The sequence below is a fragment of the Armigeres subalbatus genome, chromosome 1 (genome assembly GCF_024139115.2).
Source record: "Armigeres subalbatus isolate Guangzhou_Male chromosome 1, GZ_Asu_2, whole genome shotgun sequence".
Taxonomy (NCBI): domain Eukaryota; kingdom Metazoa; phylum Arthropoda; class Insecta; order Diptera; family Culicidae; genus Armigeres; species Armigeres subalbatus.
The window spans coordinates 88,029,188-88,046,886 of NC_085139.1; the positions used below are offsets into that span (position 1 = coordinate 88,029,188).

General features: G+C 37.8%; 2 protein-coding genes across 4 annotated transcripts in view; one reads left to right on the forward strand and one right to left on the reverse strand.

Moving 5' to 3' along the window:
• LOC134227912 (tachykinin-like peptides receptor 86C) overlaps positions 1 to 17,699 on the forward strand; it is a 421,610-nt gene that overhangs the window by 42,872 nt on the left and 361,039 nt on the right. For 2 of the 3 annotated variants that reach the window (XM_062709634.1, XM_062709621.1), the window contains exons 1-2: positions 740 to 824; positions 1,354 to 1,493. The exons of the other annotated variant lie outside the window; for it this stretch is intronic. The gene's annotated coding sequence lies outside the window, so the exon portion shown is untranslated. Of the gene's footprint in view, positions 1 to 739; positions 825 to 1,353; positions 1,494 to 17,699 lie in introns of those variants that run through there. 3 annotated transcript variants of the gene reach the window in all.
• LOC134220538 (uncharacterized) lies at positions 9,169 to 10,132 on the reverse strand. The gene is made up of 2 exons (XM_062699649.1): positions 9,590 to 10,132; positions 9,169 to 9,365 (listed from the first exon to the last, which is right to left on the reverse strand). The coding sequence occupies exons 1-2, from the start codon at positions 9,996 to 9,998 to the stop codon at positions 9,184 to 9,186; spliced, it is 591 nt and encodes a 196-aa protein (XP_062555633.1). The 5' UTR covers positions 9,999 to 10,132; the 3' UTR covers positions 9,169 to 9,183.

The window sequence follows — 17,699 nt, forward strand, 5'->3', positions numbered from 1 at the left end:
ATGAACACAAGTGCTATAATGAAGTTGCGAGGCGGCAATGTCCCAGTGGGGGATTTAATACCAATAAGAAAAAGAAGAAGACAATACAGAAGCGGGCGCTAACTGTACATAATCCTCTTACAAAGCTATCATTGTCAGTATCAACAAACCTTGGACTGCTTTTCAACTTATAATTCTATTAGCATTTCCTCAGTTATTATTTGAAAGCTTTACAACAAACCAATGGTGCGCTGTTTTCGTAAACATTCTGGTCTTTATATAATTGCAGAATGCATAGGGGAATGAGAAACATTGTCTTCGTTCAATTAATTAAATAAAATTCGGAACGATTGTAAGTGCAATTACTTCCAGCGAATCCGAACTGCGCCTGGTCCTCTTGCCAGAAAAGTAGGCTAATGCATGTCCTTCTCGCTTGTCCATCTTTCGGCACATTAGGGTAAGGTCATGGCAAGACCATCAATTCATTCATAAACGTATTCCCTGTTTTTATTCACACATTCTGACCGTATCACACCGGTTTTTGATACCATCCTTGCGCAGCACGTGTTACTCCTCGGCGAGAGGATGATACTGAACGACATCCACGAAGGCGAAGGCCCGACCGAACGGAGCACGACGGTTCATTCAAACTTTCAAACTTGGTCCTTGCCTTTACAGACAGCTGTTGAGCGTTATCAGAAAGCCAATGTGCCTCACTGTGTCAGTGAGGTTTTTCCAGAGTCAGTTAGTCCTTGGACAGCTTTCGCCGGCGATGGTTGTCCCCCTTTGTCCCGGAATAGGCCATTGACGCGAGGTCATAGTCAGTTGGTTGGTAGCCCCAAGGAGTGAGTGGTTGGAATGCACGTTGGAGGGAGGGGTGAACGGTGCTCAGGATTTGTAAAATAGACAACAAACAACGCACCTGCCACGATAAAACTGAGGCTTTACAAGTGAAAAAGGGTCGTGCAATCGGCCGGTGGCTAAGTTTAAAAGAAGTCGTTAATTTGCATAAACGATGAGAGTGCGATTTATGTAAAAGGGTGGCATCGCGGTCCTTGATTGAAGAAGGCCCATTATTTTTCGGTGGACAAACATTAATTGCGCAATGATAGAAGAATAGAGTGTAAGACCGTGGTGAAGAATTTGTGCCATTAAAAACTGAAACATCGCTATATTTTTGTTGGAACGAACAGAGAAATAATGTTTGCGGTTGGTGGCAAGTGCAGTTCACCTTCGCGTATATTAATTATTTTTAGGACTGGGGGATAGATTTTGTTTTTCATAAGAAATCGTTTCTATTTATTTTCTAAGAATCAGATTGTTACATTGTTTTTCTGCTTAATAATTATATTTTGAATTATGATTTTATTTTAGCTCGAATAACAGTGTATTTCATTTATAAGTAAGTGCAATGATGGATGTAATGAACTTATACACGAGATTTAAGTTCCTGTTGTGTCCAAAATATAAATGTGTGAATCTAATGGATATTACTAAAAGAAATGTAGGGCATGGTGAGTAGCAACAAAACCTCAAACTGATTTTTTTATACAATTATATTATATTGTAGCACATCCTTAAATTATGATAAAATTGACGATTAATCTAAAACTTCAGAAATTCGGTGAAAATTTTAAAACGATTTCGCAAATACAACAATTTACTACTTTTTCAATGAAAAAAAATCAGGAAGTTTTTAATTGTCCATCTTGATTCCATACGCCATTTCTCTCAAAATTTTGGAATGCAATGGCAGATCGTAATCAATGGTGATCATCAGGCTTTATCTGCTGTCGAATGAAACTTGTTGCAAGAAAATTTATTAAGGATAGTTATTTGAAAAATTGGCTAATGTTTTTCTTAGCTTTTGTGCCCGCACACATATGTACAGATTAGAGTGGGGCGTAGTTCTATGGAAAATCGCAAATTTCATCCAATCAAGTGAGAAAAAGGTTTTTCTGAATCGTTTTGGGACCCCAATCAACTGTGCCCGATTGGTTTCGTTCATGCTTATCGCATCGCGTTTGAAATTTATATGGAGATTAGTATGAAAAATCAGAAGGGTTATGTACAAGACACAACCGCCCAACGTAAACTACATTGAGGATTGTAGTGCCATCATGCATGAATATTTTCAGAAAATTCATTTGATTACTTATGTTACTGGTTTCGAACAAAACTAGCGTATCTTATTATATTAAAATTGTTGGATACGACAATTGTTTAAAAAATTTACTATGAAAACCCAAATTCATTCCACAGTGGTAATGATGCCTTCCTTGGATATGGATCCGAATTGCCTACATTTGGGTTTTGAAGCATTTGATGAAATATTTTTATTATTCAGAAACATTCCAATCATAGACATATCTTGTTTTTTGTGCATCTTTAGAAATAATAAAATGTCAATCATGTACCAGAATTCAATTAATTTGGTTGTGATGCGCACGAATAGTAAACGTTCCGGACGGGAAAAGAGGGTGTGTGTGTTATTACAATCTAACTCCCACTGTGTGGCAGTGTCACTATGGATAAAATATTCGTGCAACCATTTTATAAATATCATTGCAAGACTCTTGTATCAGGGAGCTAAAAGGTGATAGCTCTATTGTAACTCATGTAGCCCATTTCAAGAACGTATGCGTTCCGAAGCTTTAGTCGTGTACAATAAGTACCGCATGATTGCACCCAAGTATTATAAAAATAAAGTGCATTCACACTTCCTGAATCAAAGTTAAATCCTTCTGATTCAGGCGCGCATTTAATTGGACAAAATATTATTAGGCCGATGTAAATATTTTTTTAAAATATGTCCCCCCCCCTTCGGATTTTTTTGCTCAAAAATAGCAATTTGAGGAGCAACAAAAAAAAATTTCCGTTGAGAACTTTCAAAACATTCTTTAACAAATCCGAGGAGTTTATTTTTTTTTTTTCATTTTAATATTTATTTTTTACTAGCAGACCCGACGAGCTTTGTTTCGTGTAGAATTGATTTATTCTCTGATTAGTTCTCGAGTTATGCAGAAAGTTTAGGTTCATTTGTATGGAACCCCCCCCTTTCCGGGGAGGCGTTGCAAACCATCACAGAAACATATCTTCCCTTTCAAAACCTCCACATGCCAGATTTGATCTCGAGTTATGATGAAATTGGTGTTTCATTTGTATAGGAGCCTGGTTCCAAAGTGGAGAGGGTTCTCGAACCATCCCCAAAAATCTCTGCATTCAATTTTTTACGCCGCTCGATTCAGTAGAAGAAGAAGATTACCCCTTGACTTTGCGGAGACCAGAGTCTATTATATAGAGTTACGCAAAGAGGATCTTCTTACTTTTATTCTGAATGATGCTCTTGTTATTCTGTTGCCAACTTTCACTTTTGTTCAACCCTTCAAGTGACTTCACGGGAGCGTTCACTTCCAAAGCTTTTTAATTCGATAACCTAGTCACACACAGAGTGCAAACACGCGAGTTTCTTGTTGCTACTTTATTGGGGAATGTATTGATGTTTTTTGAAGCTATTTCTAAATCAAATCTAATACATTTCAATTCATGCGTTTTAATTCGCCATAATAATCATTAGGCGATAACAATACTTCCGCCTCACCAACAAGCATTTGTTTACTTTGCTCGATAGGTAGACGGTTTGACAGTTCAATAGGTAGATTTGGCTTCACTCTTTGCGCAACTCTATATATAATAGACTCTGGCGGAGACCAGTAGACTTTGACCCTGCGTAGACCATAATTTTAATAAATAGAATTACTGCTCCTGGACTTCATCTCATAGCTCCGATATTGGTCTCACGAAAAACAAAGCAATGAAAAGGTGTTTGGTTTGTTTATTATTTTTGTGATTTTTTTCAGCAGTAAGCACGCATGTTAGCAAAAAGAAGCGACAAAATTGGTGCCGTATTTCTTTGTTTCGCGAAGAGATGAATATATGTTCAGTGAGATGGAAAATGGAACACTTCCCCTATGTGTAACGGCCTTATTAATTTTCAGTTTGCAAAAAAAATGCATTTTCCAAAGTCGTTTTTAATATAAACATGTTTGTGCAATTACATTGCGATGATTGCATTACGAGCAAGGGTATTGGCATTGATAACAAATGATCGTCTCATGCCTGCATAAACATGCCTCAATCTGCATCACTTTTATACACCATGCACTACATTACGTATTTTTGTTACATTTGTTTCGACCGCGGTCACTGCTCCGGCTCCATTGTTCTACTTTTTCTGCGAAACACTGCACAAAGCAGAGTCCAAAAGCCAACCACACTGAACGGCGACGGCCGAAACGAGACTCTTGCGGACAAGAAAAGAGAGTGCTGCCAAAATGATCCGATACCCTATTTTAACTCATAACCCAGTTTCAATATAACTGACAAATTGGTAGAGAATTTCCGAGTCGATTGATATATAAATCTCAAAAATCCATCAGAAGATAAAGGCGCTATTAAAGCTCAAAATCTTACATGATTTCGTGACGGTCTCGAATTTGGAAATTTTCATTTGTCACCCTGTATCCGAGTCTTCCCCTTAGACGTAGTTTACGTCAAAAAAAAACAACTTTTTTGCATTTTACCTCCTAGCAAGCTTCAATTTATCGTCAGTTACGTAAATTTGCTGAAACGTCCACAAAACAAGTTATAACGCTTCAAAGATTAATTTCATATGGTTTGATTTTTTTGCATATGGTTTGATCAATCAATCTTTGAAGTGTTATAACTTTTTTGTGGACGTTCTAGCAGCGCACCTTCTTCAACCAAGTTTTTCTGCATCCTTTGGGTTATACTTTAACACAATTCAAAATGAGTTTTTTATTCTTCAAAAAGGGCATTAAATTAAATATCTCGGGAATCTACTGGATTACATTTCATGTTTTTATACCAAAAGATAGCTTATTCAATAAGGAATTTGATACCCTAGCTTTTGTTCACGACACGCATTTTGGGTTCCAATGCGTATTTATTAGGGTGGTTCAAAAAATCGATTTTGCTCCACAGTGCTCATCTGATTCTTTACCATGTTCTGAGTGTCCTCTGAAAATTTGAGCTCATTTGGATTAAAACTGATTTAGCACAAGCCGTTTCAAGTTTGCATGCTAATTAGTATGGGGAAATTTATTTTTTCATTATACTCTTAATGACGCTTCCCCATCAAGCGCATGTTAAAAGAAAACCTACATAGCTAAAAGGAATACTCAAAAGCTTTCACTCAGTGAAAACCGCATCTCAATTAATCGTTCCAATAATTAGTAATCGAATTTAATATATACCGTGGTTTTCTGGAGCTAATTGCATAACTCATCAACAGGCAACATTGCTGCTCGTGGCGCGAAAGATAGCACACACAAATTCAGGCTACTATGTTGCACTGCACGTTTCAGTGATGCCCTCAAAGGAGTTTAACGATCATGACTAATGATTCGCAACATGTCTTAAAATCGATTACTAATTATTGGGACGATTAATCAACATGCGGTTTTCGTTGGGTGAAAGCTGTTGAGTATCCCTTTTAGCTATGTAGGTTTTCTTTTAACCTGCGCTTAATGGGGCAACGTCATTAACAGTATAATGAAAAAATAAATTTCCCCATACTAATTTGCATGCAAACTTGAAACGGCTTGTGCTAAATTAGTTTTAATCCAAATGAGCTCAAATTTTCAGAGGACACTCAGAACATGGTAAAGAATCAGATGAGCACTGTGGAGCAAAATCGATTTTTTGAACCACCCTACTATTTATACAGTAAATTTAATCTATTTTGAGGATCAATAATGATTTGAGAGCGAAATTGCATTGCAAAATGGCTGCGAAATTCGGTTGTAGGCACCCTTATTGGTTCGGTTGTGGGCACCCTCATTTCATTGACAAATAAATCTATGTTTCTGTAGTTGTCCCCTAACTCATTTTTAATGGCGTTTTTTTAGCAGTTTTTATAATTATTTAGACATAATTGATAGAAATAATGAGTTTAATTTACATTTTTATTTATTGGGCATGTTCAGTTATTCTACACATACTTTTTGGAATCCTGTCCTTTTGATTTCTGTTTAAAATTGGTCAAATCGACTATGGCATCCAAATTTATGGCCAAAATATTATTTTGTTATAATAAACGATAAAGGCACCATTCCGCTAGGGTGATTAATCAGGGTTTTTTTAAATGCAATAAACGTAAATCAATGGAAAAAAAGTAAATCCATTTACCTTTAAGTGCAATTATCTTTTCTTATGTGATTGTTTTCAATATCCTTCCTAATGTTCGAGAAAGGCATGCTCACTGCTAGGTGGATTGATCTGAGTTTTTTAGTGCCTCTTGGCCATCAGAATAAACAAATTATTCTTTAAATTTAGGTGGTTTCGATTCTTTTTTCTTTATTTTCTGCCTGAGGTTTCAAAGGTGCCCGCAACCGAACCACAAAATTGAAGTGTCCAAAAATGTCAAATTTGCGAAATCTTTACGCGATTCCACGGGAAAAGAATAGAGTTGAAAAAAAAGTTGTCCAATTTTGCTCAAAATCGCTTGGTATGTTCTTCATCGTAAAATAATTAGACCCGTATTTTTTTTTTTTTATTAGGGTGACCATGTTCGATATAGGGTTACCAGAAAAATCGCTATTTTTCGAAATTTTTTATTTTTAAAAAATCATAACTTTTGAACCACTGGATCGATTTGCAATATTTTTTTATGGATAGAAAGCTTATTACTTCTAGTTCTCACTAAAGTTTTTTGTTTGGTGTATTGGTGCACTCAAATTTGCTAAAATGGTCAAAATATTCGTTTTTTAAGATTTTTTAAATGTTGGACCACAACGACTATAAATTTTTATTTTTTTTTATAACATATCAAAAAATTAGAAATGTTCATCGAGCCGTTTTTGAGTTACATTTTTTTTGAAAATTTCAAGTTTTCTGCCCATACACACATGGAATGAACGTTCAGCGATTCCACGGAAAAAGAATAGAGTTGAAAAAAAAGTTGTCCAATTTTGCACAAAATCGCTTGGTATGTTCTTCATCGAAAATAATTAGACCCGTATTTTTTTATTTTTTTATTAGGGTGACCATGTTCGATATAGGGTTACCAGAAAAATCGCTATTTTTCGAAATTTTTTATTTTAAAAAAATCATAACTTTTGAACCACTGTATCGATTTGCAATGTTTTTTATGGATAGAAAGCTTATTACTTCTAGTTTTTACTAAGAATATTGGTTTGGTGTATTGGTGTACTCAAATTTGCTAAAATGGCCAAAATATTCGTTTTTTATGATTTTTGAAATGTTGGACCACAACGACTATATATTTTATATTTTTTTATTGAAATTCAAACATTTTTGATAACATATCAAAAATTAGAAATGTTCATCGAGCCGTTTTTGTGTTACATTTTTTGAAAATTTCAAGTTTTCTGAGCATACACACATGGAATGAGCATAATTTTCCATCACTTCAAAATAACTGCAGGAATCATTCTGTTGAAGTTATCAAACTTATTCCTAATAAATTCATGATAACCATGTTTACAAATCTAGTTTTATTTGTGAAGTAATGTACCTATCAAAAGTAGGGAGGCTTGTCCAATTCTGACCCCATTAAATGTAAGAACTATACATCATCCTCAAATTGTTTAAAAGCAGAGACCAACATTGCTAGGGTTTACTCAGCCATGGTTTACGATATAACTGGAACCACAATGGCCGTTAGCGTCCTAATTCAGCATGAGTGCTCATAAGGATTGCAGAGGCACTCATGCCGAATTTGAGTGGTAGCGTAAACCACGACTGAGTAAGCTTAACTATTTTGAATTATTCCACAGGGTCATTTTGAGTGAACCGAACTGAAACTAGAATATATTTTTTTTTGCGTGTAGATTTTTGTATATTTAGTGAAGTTATACAATCAATTTTGAAGTCCAAAAAACACAATTTCTCCGACCAATGAAATCTACGTTGAAATTCTTTGTGTAATGAATGCTTTCCATTGGTATTATTAAAAAATGGCAACCAGCGCTGTCTGAGAGAATCTTGGCTCTGCAATATTGAGGAATTGTAGTCCAAATCTCAAAGCATTAGACTACAAGCAAGGGTTTTCTCTGATTACCTTCAATTAAAACTCAGCATTTAATTTGAATTTTTGTTTTCATAACTCATCAAAAAAAAATATTACATTGCAAAATTCTTACAATTTAACACACTTTTCTTCATCTGAAAACGAAAACCGTTTCACGATAATGTACTTTTCATTTTGTGGCTTAAAGTAATGAAACGATTGTGTCCCAGAGATTTGTTCTACACGAGTCTAACGGTTCTTTATTCTTTTCCATTGCATTGTAATCTTTTTCCGAGAAAAACTAGTACATAATATATTTTGGAATCTACTTTAGAAACAGCCCAAGAGTAAAGTTCGTATGCAGTTGAAATATGATGGCCTTCACCTGTCATAAGACGAGTTTAAACAATCCCATTGAATTCCACCACTTAATTGTATCCTGACAGATACGTATTTCGACCTCAACAGTAAGGCCGTCTTCAGTGTCTTGTACTTGACTCGACTTGAAGAAAATGATCGCAGCTTACACTATTTATACTATGCGTAGGTATAATAATTTATCTAGGTACTTATCTTACGACGGTGCTTATTTCTACTCGCTTGATGCGCTTAATGCTTAGGTATAAACTTGAAGAGCCAGGAGCTACCATTTCCTTGATCTTTGGTAGCTCCTGGCTCATGATACAAGTCATGATACGATTTTAAATGGTTATGAATAAGTTTCTTGTCCTTAAGGGTTTTAAACATTAATTGAACATTCTGATGATAAATGCATACGCAGACAGTATGCGTTCCACTTGAACCAGCCAGAATACAATTTTTTGGGCGGCTGCAGGAAAACATTGAAAATCCAATTTTAAAAGTAAAATATTGCTCTTTGAAAATTGAATAAATTTCACGAAGGTTACATAAAAGTAACCTGCGCTGTACATGCACTTTTTCTCCTGCCATATTTTCAATAACGAAATTCCTTTTCCCAGGACATGCTCTGCTTATCTCGTCACTATTATAAAAGTCCCTAACTACAGTTAGAGTATCATCGCTCAAAGACAACATATTTACTCTGGTCTCCGGTGTGCTCATAAAACCTTTTTCAATCTGTAATTTCTTTGCACGTTGGACAGTTCGTTGCGAAACACCGAATTCTTGCATCATTTTGTATGCAGTCCAGGATTTGGGAAGGAAATTAGAATCCTATATCGATCGTTGCTGTCAGATATTTCATCAAATTTTGCCTTCATTTGTTGAAGAATTTCCTGACCGTCTCCGGGTTTCTGGGCACCAGCGCTACCAATTGATTCAGCACTCGTTGATTCCAAAGAAAACAAAGATTCTGAAAACAAGATGGAAAAATAACTATTAGTTAGGAGCATGTTTCTTCATATAATGTAATACATATTGTATTCGATTATTCTATTTTGTTGCATGATAGGCAACTGCTCTACAAATTGAGCTACTAGGTCGGATTAGGTAAGATTATACGGAACTGATGTTTTTCTGAATAATCGAGTACAACTGATGTCTGAATGAACAAAAAGAAGAGATTATTCTACTTACCAACACTAGGAACAGCGTCAATTTCCGATGATCCAGCGGCATTGGGATCGATTATTTCGAAACCACCATTATTGATGTTTGCTGGTGCGGCGAAATTGTTCACTCTAGATGGTCCCGCCACGGCGAAATTATTGGTGCCTGATGGTCCGGCAACGGCGAGATCATCAAGTTTCGATGGTTCAGAAACGATGAGTTCTTGATTTTCACATTCTATATTAACTGCACTTGGAGCTGCTGGCTCGTTTCCTTTCTTGATAATGCGATAAAGTCGGCAATAGCAGGTATTACAAATGTAGGAACAGCTTTTATCCAATTTTATTCTCCTTTCCGCTGCATAATCATACAGTTTAGGAGTAAGTTTCCTGTAACAATTACTCCAAACATGGCAATTTGAGCATTCGTGCTTCATTGTATTAAACGTTTCTTCAGTAAGGCAACTGGACAATTTCACTGATTTTCTTGACTGACATATACTTTATCTTATAGACCACTTTAAATAGTCCCTTTGGGTATCATTTAGGTAGAGTGAACAAGGAAAAGGAGACAGATGAATCATAATCAAAAAAAAAAAAAAATACAATGAATTACCTGCATCAAAAATATTGAAAACATATAAACAAAGCAAGTAACCTATAAGCCATTTTATAGAAAGCTCAAATGACAGGAGACCAAATACTAATATTTACATTTTACAAGGAACATTTGCGAAAATGAAATGAAATGATGATGATGATGACGAAATGATGATGGTTTACATGCAAATTTACCAAAACAAAGACCGAGCCGTCCACTCAAAATTTCGATCAGCTGTTCGAATCTGTCTAATAAAATGACCAGACTATTCCGATTGAATTATTTTCAACTATTGCGATTCGTAAATTCTTCTAATAAACGAGACCAAACAAACACTCTTGAATAACATTTTCATACTTTTGATTTAATTTGAGCTATTTGAAATAGTGGAGAATAACGTTCATTCCATGTGTGTATGGGCAGAAAACTTGAAATTTTCAAAAAAAAATGTAACTCAAGAACGGTTAGATGAACATTTCTAATTTTTTGATATGTTATGTTAAAATGTTTGAATAATAAAAAAATATAAAAATATATAGTCATTGTGGTCCAATATTTCAAAAATCATTTAAAACGAGTATTTTGACCATTTTAGCAAATTTGAGTACACCAATACACCAAACCAAACATTTTAGTAAGAACTAGAAGTAATAAGCTTTCTACCTATAAAAAAAAAACATTGCAAATCGATCAAGTGGTTCAAAAGTTATGATTTTTCACAAAAAAAAAATTCGAAAAATAGCTTTTTTTCTGGTAACCCTATATCGAACATGGTAATTTTAATAAAAAAATATAAAAATACGGATCTGATTATTTTCGATGAAGAACATACCAAGCGATTTTGAGCAAAATTGGACAACTTTTTTTTTCAACTCTATTCTTTTTCCGTGGAATATATAAACCAATCTATGTATGTATGTACACACCAAATTTTCTATTCGTATTTCAGCAATCTGGTTTACTGAAAGCAGATCAGCAATATAGTGTTTTGCTGTTTCTCAGCAATATATTGAAAATTTTGCTGTGATACAGCATAATAGTTTACTGAACGCCATCCAGCAAATTCCTATTTGCTGGTGATCAGTATTTTATGACAGTTCATGTTAATCTGGCAAACCATTAACTGAAAACCAGTAAAAATGAATACTGAGTCTGTACAGCAATGCAGTTTTTGCTGAGATCACCAGCAAATCGTTTTGATTGTCAAAGTTAAGTCTAAAACCACAATGCGTATTGACCAAAAAAAAAAAATGATTTAAAAAACTGATTATTTTGAACGGAAAAGAGTATTTATTCCAAACGCAATAGAACTCAAACTCAAACTGAAAACAGTTTCATAACTGATTTGTTTTTATTCTTTGATTTCAGCCTCCCGTGATCATCCTTTTAAAATAAAATTTCCGGCATGTTTTAATGCATTTCCGCAACTCATCATGTGGTATTTTTTATACAAATATGAAGCGGAACATACCATGTAATTGACAATAAAAGTATGAAGCATAAAACAAATCAATTTTTATTTTTTTTTATTCATGAAACTAAAATTGAACGAAATCATACAATACTGTCATTGTAAAGAATATTCTGGAAATTTAAATTTTGCTGAAAAAACAGTAAAATATTTCACTATTATCCAATTACTGGTTACCAGAAAAGTGACTCACGTTCTGCTGAACGTTCAGTAATCGATCTGTCACAGCTGTCATAATTGTTGAAATCAACTTTGCTGGCTGTTCAGCATTTTTATTTGCTGGATAAATTGCTGGTTTTACATCACAAAAAAATCAGCAAAACTTTGCTGGTTTTCAGCGATAAAAAATTAGTGTGTATGTATGCATGTATGTTGTTCGCTAACTTCTTTTGTACCACTTGGCCGATTTCAACCAAATTTTGTACACACATTCTCTATCCTCAGGGGAATTTAACAACGGGGGTGGGATGGTCATTTGGAAAAGCAATTCGGGGTAACTCCCAACCCCAAGGACCGATTTCAACCAAATTTTGTACACACATTTTCACTATATGGAACCGATCATATGGAGGGTAATTTGGGAAAGTGGGAGGGTCTGGAGGGAGGGATATTGTTCAGAAAACAGGCAATTCCGAGTAAATTATGAACCCCTGGACCGATTTGAATCAAATTTGGTACACACATTCTCTATCCTAAGGAGAAGATAACAAAGGGGGTGGTATGGTCATTGTGAAAAAAGGGAGGGTAAGAGAGAAGGGGTTGTTCTTAGAAAACGAGCAATTCAGTGTAACTCCCAACCCCCAGGACCGATTTAAATTAAATTTTGTACACATATTCACTATGAGGAGCCGATCATATGGGAGGGTAATTTGGGAAAAGGGGAGGGGTCTGGAGGGAAGGGTATTGTTTAGAAAACGGGCAATTCCCAGTTAAAAGCAATGATTAATGTGTTTCCTTCTGGATGGTGAATGTGATCCCTTCTTTAAAAATAGACGTTTGCCCGGAATAAGGCGATTTTGGGTTTGATCCCTTTTTCAAAATCAGTCAATGTTTTCAAATGAAATCTGCCTTCTTTTAATCAAATGATGAAGTATCAATAAGAAAACACAATTATCCTATTGACCAATTGGTTTATTCATTTTGCCATTTTGAAAAAACTGCGAATCAAACTGGCAACTCCCAGCAAACCGGATACATTCAGCTAGTTGCTGTGAGAGGGTGCTTTATAACCCCGTCGTACATACGTAATGCATAGTATTTATGCATTCCTCGATACATCCCTGATCTACGCGTATCAAAGCAGGCGTTGCTTTGAACGATAAAGAGTCGTCCTCTTTGGTGTTTGAACTGCCGGGCGAGCAGGTTGTGTGCTGGGCGACAGTTCGTGCTCAATACGTACGGATTTCACAAATGGCAATCCTGTCAGGAGCCACCTTTTCTATGTGGTATTTTTTGACGTAAACTACGTCTAAGGGGAAGACTCGGATACAGGGTGACAAATGAAAATTTCCAAATTCGAGACCGTCACGAAATCATGTAAGATTTTGAACTTTAATAGCGCCTTTATCTTCCGATGGATTTTTGAGATTTATATATCAATCGATTCGGAAATTCTCTACCAATTTGTCAATTAAATTGAAACTTTGGGTTAAGAATGTTAAAATAGGGTATCGGAGCATTTTGGCAGCACCCTCTTTTCTTGTCCGCAAGAGTCTCGCTTCGGCCGTCGCCGTTCAGTGCGGTTGGCTTTTGGACCCTCCTTTTTGTGCGGTGTTTCGCACAAAAAGTAGAACAATGGAGCCGGACCAGTGACCGCGGTCGAAAGAAATGTAACAAAAATGCGTAATGTAGTGCATGGTGTATAAAAAGTGATGCAGATAGGGGCATGTTTGTGCAGGCATGAGGCGATCAATTGTTATCAATGCCAATGCCCTTGCTAGTAATGCAATCAATTTATATTAAAAAACGACTTTGGAAAATGCATTTTTTTGCAAACTGAAAACTAATAAAGCCGTTACACATAGAAATTATGGTCTCCGCAAAGTCAAGGGGGAGGAGGTAATCTTCTTCTTCTACTGAATCGAGCGGCATGAAAATTTGAATGCAGAGGTTTTTGGGGCCGTGGAAGGTTCTTAAGATGGTTAGAGACCCCTCTCCTCTTTGAAACCTGGCTCCTATACAAATGAAACACCAATTTCATCATAACTCGAGATCAAGCAAATGGAAACAAATCTGGCGTGTGGAGGTTTTGGAAGAGAAGATATGTTTCTGTGGTGGTTTGCAACGCCTCCCCCTTCTGGAAAGGGGGGCTCCCATACAAATGAACCAAAAATTTCTGCATAACCCGAGAATTAATCAGAGAACTCAGTGTTGGTAGAATCATATTCGAATCTGAATCATCGAGGTTTCATGCACGAGATAAATCGCCTGCGATTCTGTAGGGGAAGCATCGCGCTTGAGTTTCTCGGCCAGAATCGCATCGCTTCGCTCACTCACCGAAAAATGGTTTCGTTCTAAAAATCGTCAAAACGCAATCGAGACGTATGTTTTGTTTATATATAATTATTAGGTATTGTTTTTAAAGAAAAATAGTTAATTCAATGAAGAACCGCCTGAGTTAATATCCCTCAAAAACAAACCATCATCAACCATCAATGAAGAACACGTAAATATCATGCAATGATGCAAATTGCGATTCAAATCATGAGAAAATCTCTCGGCCATAATTGTGATGGGATTTAACTCACGCATGCTTTGAATCGCCGATGAGATTTGAGATTTTGAGATTTTACCAACACTGATGACACTGCCAGACAGTAGGAGTTAGAATGTAATAACACACTATCTTTTCCCGTCCGCAACGTTTACTACTCGCCCGCACCACAACCAAATTAATTGGGTTTTGGTACATGATTGACATTTTATGATTTCTAGTGATGCACGAAAAACAAGATATGCCTACACGGTTAGAAAAAAGTACCTAATTTTAGGTACTTTTTTTTTTCTCTTGCATCTCCCTCCGTCTTCCCTTTGTTGTCATAAAATGAAGAGCAAAACCACTCAACAAGGACATTAAAGTGTGGGAACCCAACGTTGAGTAATCTCATGTTTACAAAAGTTGAGTGAAATTTACCTAACTTTTGGTTAGTTTCTATTTAAAATTAAGTATATTTTACTTAATATTAGGTGAATCACACTTAATTTCAAGAAAAAATTACTTAATTTTGGGTTCCCACACTGAACCCCCGATTTGAGTGAAAAGTACCTAATATTAGGTACTTTTTTCTAACCGTGTATGATGGATGCCTATGATGGAATGTTTCTGAATAATAAATGTTGCAAACGGAAAAGAGAATGCTTCCCTAGGGCTTCTTCTATTGAAATATTTCATCAAATGCTTCAAAACCTAAATGTAGGCAATTCGGATCCAAGAAAGGCATCATTACCTCTGAGGACTAAACTTGGGTTTTCATAGTAAATTTTTTAAACAATTGTATCCAACAACTTTCATATCTTAAGATACGCTAGTTTTGTTCGAAACCAGTGACATAAGTAATCAAATTAATTTTCTAAAAATATTCATGCATGATGGTACTACAATCCTCAATGAACAAAACTGCCTTACGTAGTTTACGTTGGGCGGTTGTGTCTTGTACATAACCCTTCTGATTTTTCTCCTTCCGTTTCAATTAATATTGCTGTTACTGTCGCCCAGTCCACACTTAAGTGCTGTTGCAGTTGAAATAGTTACTGTGCAAAGAAAAACTACAGGTAGGTTTACGTTCCTGAAAACTGATTCGCAATGATACGGAGCCACTGCTACTGGTTCTCACAGTTATAGAGATGGTCGGGTTTGGAAAATTAGAACAATGTCGGGTTCGGGTCGGGTACGGGTTTGTGAGATGATAAAGGTTTTTGAGCATTTTGCAAGGATGTTTCTGGGCCTCTTGAAAGGAGGCTTCCAAGCCTCTTGAAGGGAGGTTAGAAGTCTTCTAAAAGAAGGCTTGCGAGCCTCTTGAAAAGAGACTTCTGAATCTTTTGAAATGAGGCCCCTCAAAAGGAGGCTTCCGAGCCTCTTGAAAGGATGTTTCTGGGCCTCTTGAAAGGAGGTTTCTGGGCCTCTTGAAAGGAGGTTTCCAAGCCTCTTGAAAGAAGGCTTCCAAGCCTCTTGAAAGGAGGCTTCCGAGCCTCTTGAAAGGAGGCTTCCGAGCCTCTTGAAAGGAGGCTTCCGAGCCTCTTGAAAGGAGCCTTCCGAGCCTCTTGACAGGAGGCTCTGAGCCTCTTGAAAGGAGGCTTGAGGCCTCTTGAAAGGAGGCTTCTGAGCCTCTTGAAAATAGGGCTTCTGAGCCTCTTGAAAGGAGGCTTCTGAGCATCTTGGAAGGAGGCTTCTGGGCCTATTGAAAGGAGGCTTGAGCCTCTTGAAAGGAAGCTTCTGAGGCCTCTTGAAAGGAGGCCTGAGCCTCTTGAAAGGAGGCTTCCTGAGCCTCTTGAAAGGAGACTTCCGAGCCTCTTGAAAGGAGGCGTCAGGCCTCTTGAAAGGAGGCTTCTGAGCCTCTTGAAAGGAGGCTTCTGAGCCTCTTGAAAGGAGGCTTCGAGTCTCCTGAAAGGAGGCTTCCGAGCCTCGAAAGCAGGCCCTCGAGGCCTCTTGAAAGGATGCTTCCGAGCCTCTTGAAAGAAGGCTTCTGAGTATCTTGAAAGGAGGCCTTGAGGCCTTTTGAAAGGAGGCTTCTGAGCCTTTAGAAAGAAGGCTTGAGCCTCTTGAAAGGAGGGTTCTGAGCCTCTTGAAAGGAGGTTTCGAGCCTCTTGAAAGGAGACTTCCGAGCCTTTGAAAGAAGGGCTTGAGGCTTCTTGAAAGGAGGCTTCGGGCCTCTTGAAAGGAGGCTTTCGGGCCTCTTGAAAGGAGGCTTCGGGCCTTTGAAAGGAGGCTTCTGAGGCCTCTTGAAAGGAGGCTTCTGAGCCTCTTGAAAGGAGGCTTGAGCCTCTTGAAAAGGAGGCTCTGAGCCTCTTGAAAAAGGAGGCTGAGGCCTCTTGAAAGGAGACTTCTGAGCCTCTTGAAAGGAAGCTTTTGAGCTTCTTGAGAGGAGGCTTTCGAGCTTCTTGAAAGGAGACTTCTTAGCCTCTTGAAAGAAGGCTGAGAGCCTCTTGAAAGGAGGCTTCTGAGCCTCTTGAAAGGAGGCTTCTGAGGCCTCTTGAAAGGAGGCTTCGAGCCTCTTGAAAGGAGGCTTCTGAGCCTCTTGAAAATAGGCTTCTGAGCCTCTTGAAAGGAGGCTTCGAGGCCTCTTGAAAAGGAGGCGTCCGAGGCACCTTGAAAGGAGGCTTCCGAGCCTCTTGAATTAGGCTTCTGAGTCTCCTGAAAGGAGGCTTCCGAGTCTCCTGAAAGGAGGCTTCCGAGCCTCTTGAAAGGAGGCCTCCGAGCCTCTTGAAAGGATGCTTCCGAGCCTCTTGAAAGAAGGCTTCCGAGTATCTTGAAAGGAGGCTTCCGAGTATCTTGAAAGGAGGCTTCCGAGCCTTTTGAAAGAAGGCTTCCGAGCCTCTTGAAAGGAGGGTTCTGAGCCTCTTGAAAGGATGTTTCCGAGCCTCTTGAAAGGAGGCTTCCGAGCCTTTTAAAAGAAGGGCTTCCGAGCCTCTTGAAAGGAGGCTTCCGAGCTTCTTGAAAGGAGGCTTCCGGGCCTCTTGAAAGGAGGCTTTCGGGCCTCTTGAAAGGAGGCTTCCGGGCCTTTTGAAAGGAGGCTTTCGGGCCTCTTGAAGGGAGGCATCCGGGCCTCTTGAAAGGAGGCTTCCGGGCCTTTTGAAAGGAGGCTTCCGAGCCTCTTGAAAGGATGCTTCCGAGCCTCTTGAAAAGGGAGCCTTTCGAGCCTCTTGAAAAAGGAGGCTTCCGAGCCTCTTGAAAAAGGAGGCCGAGCCTCTTGAAAGGAGACTTCTAAGCCTCTTGATAGGAGGCTTCCGAGCCTCTTGAAAAAGGAGGCTTTCGAGCCTCTTGAAAGGAGGCTTCTGAACCTCTTGAAAAAGGAGGCTTCCGGGCCTCTTGAAAGGAGGCTTCCTAGCTACTTGAATGGAGGCTTCCGA

Bases quoted from the DNA above. Each gene is read 5' to 3' on its own strand.
- LOC134220538 (XM_062699649.1), bottom strand. From the start codon at position 9,998: ATGAAGCACGAATGCTCAAATTGCCATGTTTGGAGTAATTGTTACAGG. The intron at 9,366-9,589 runs GTAAGTAGAATA...TCTTGTTTTCAG, and splicing joins TGACGCTGTTCCTAGTGTTG to AATCTTTGTTTTCTTTGGAA.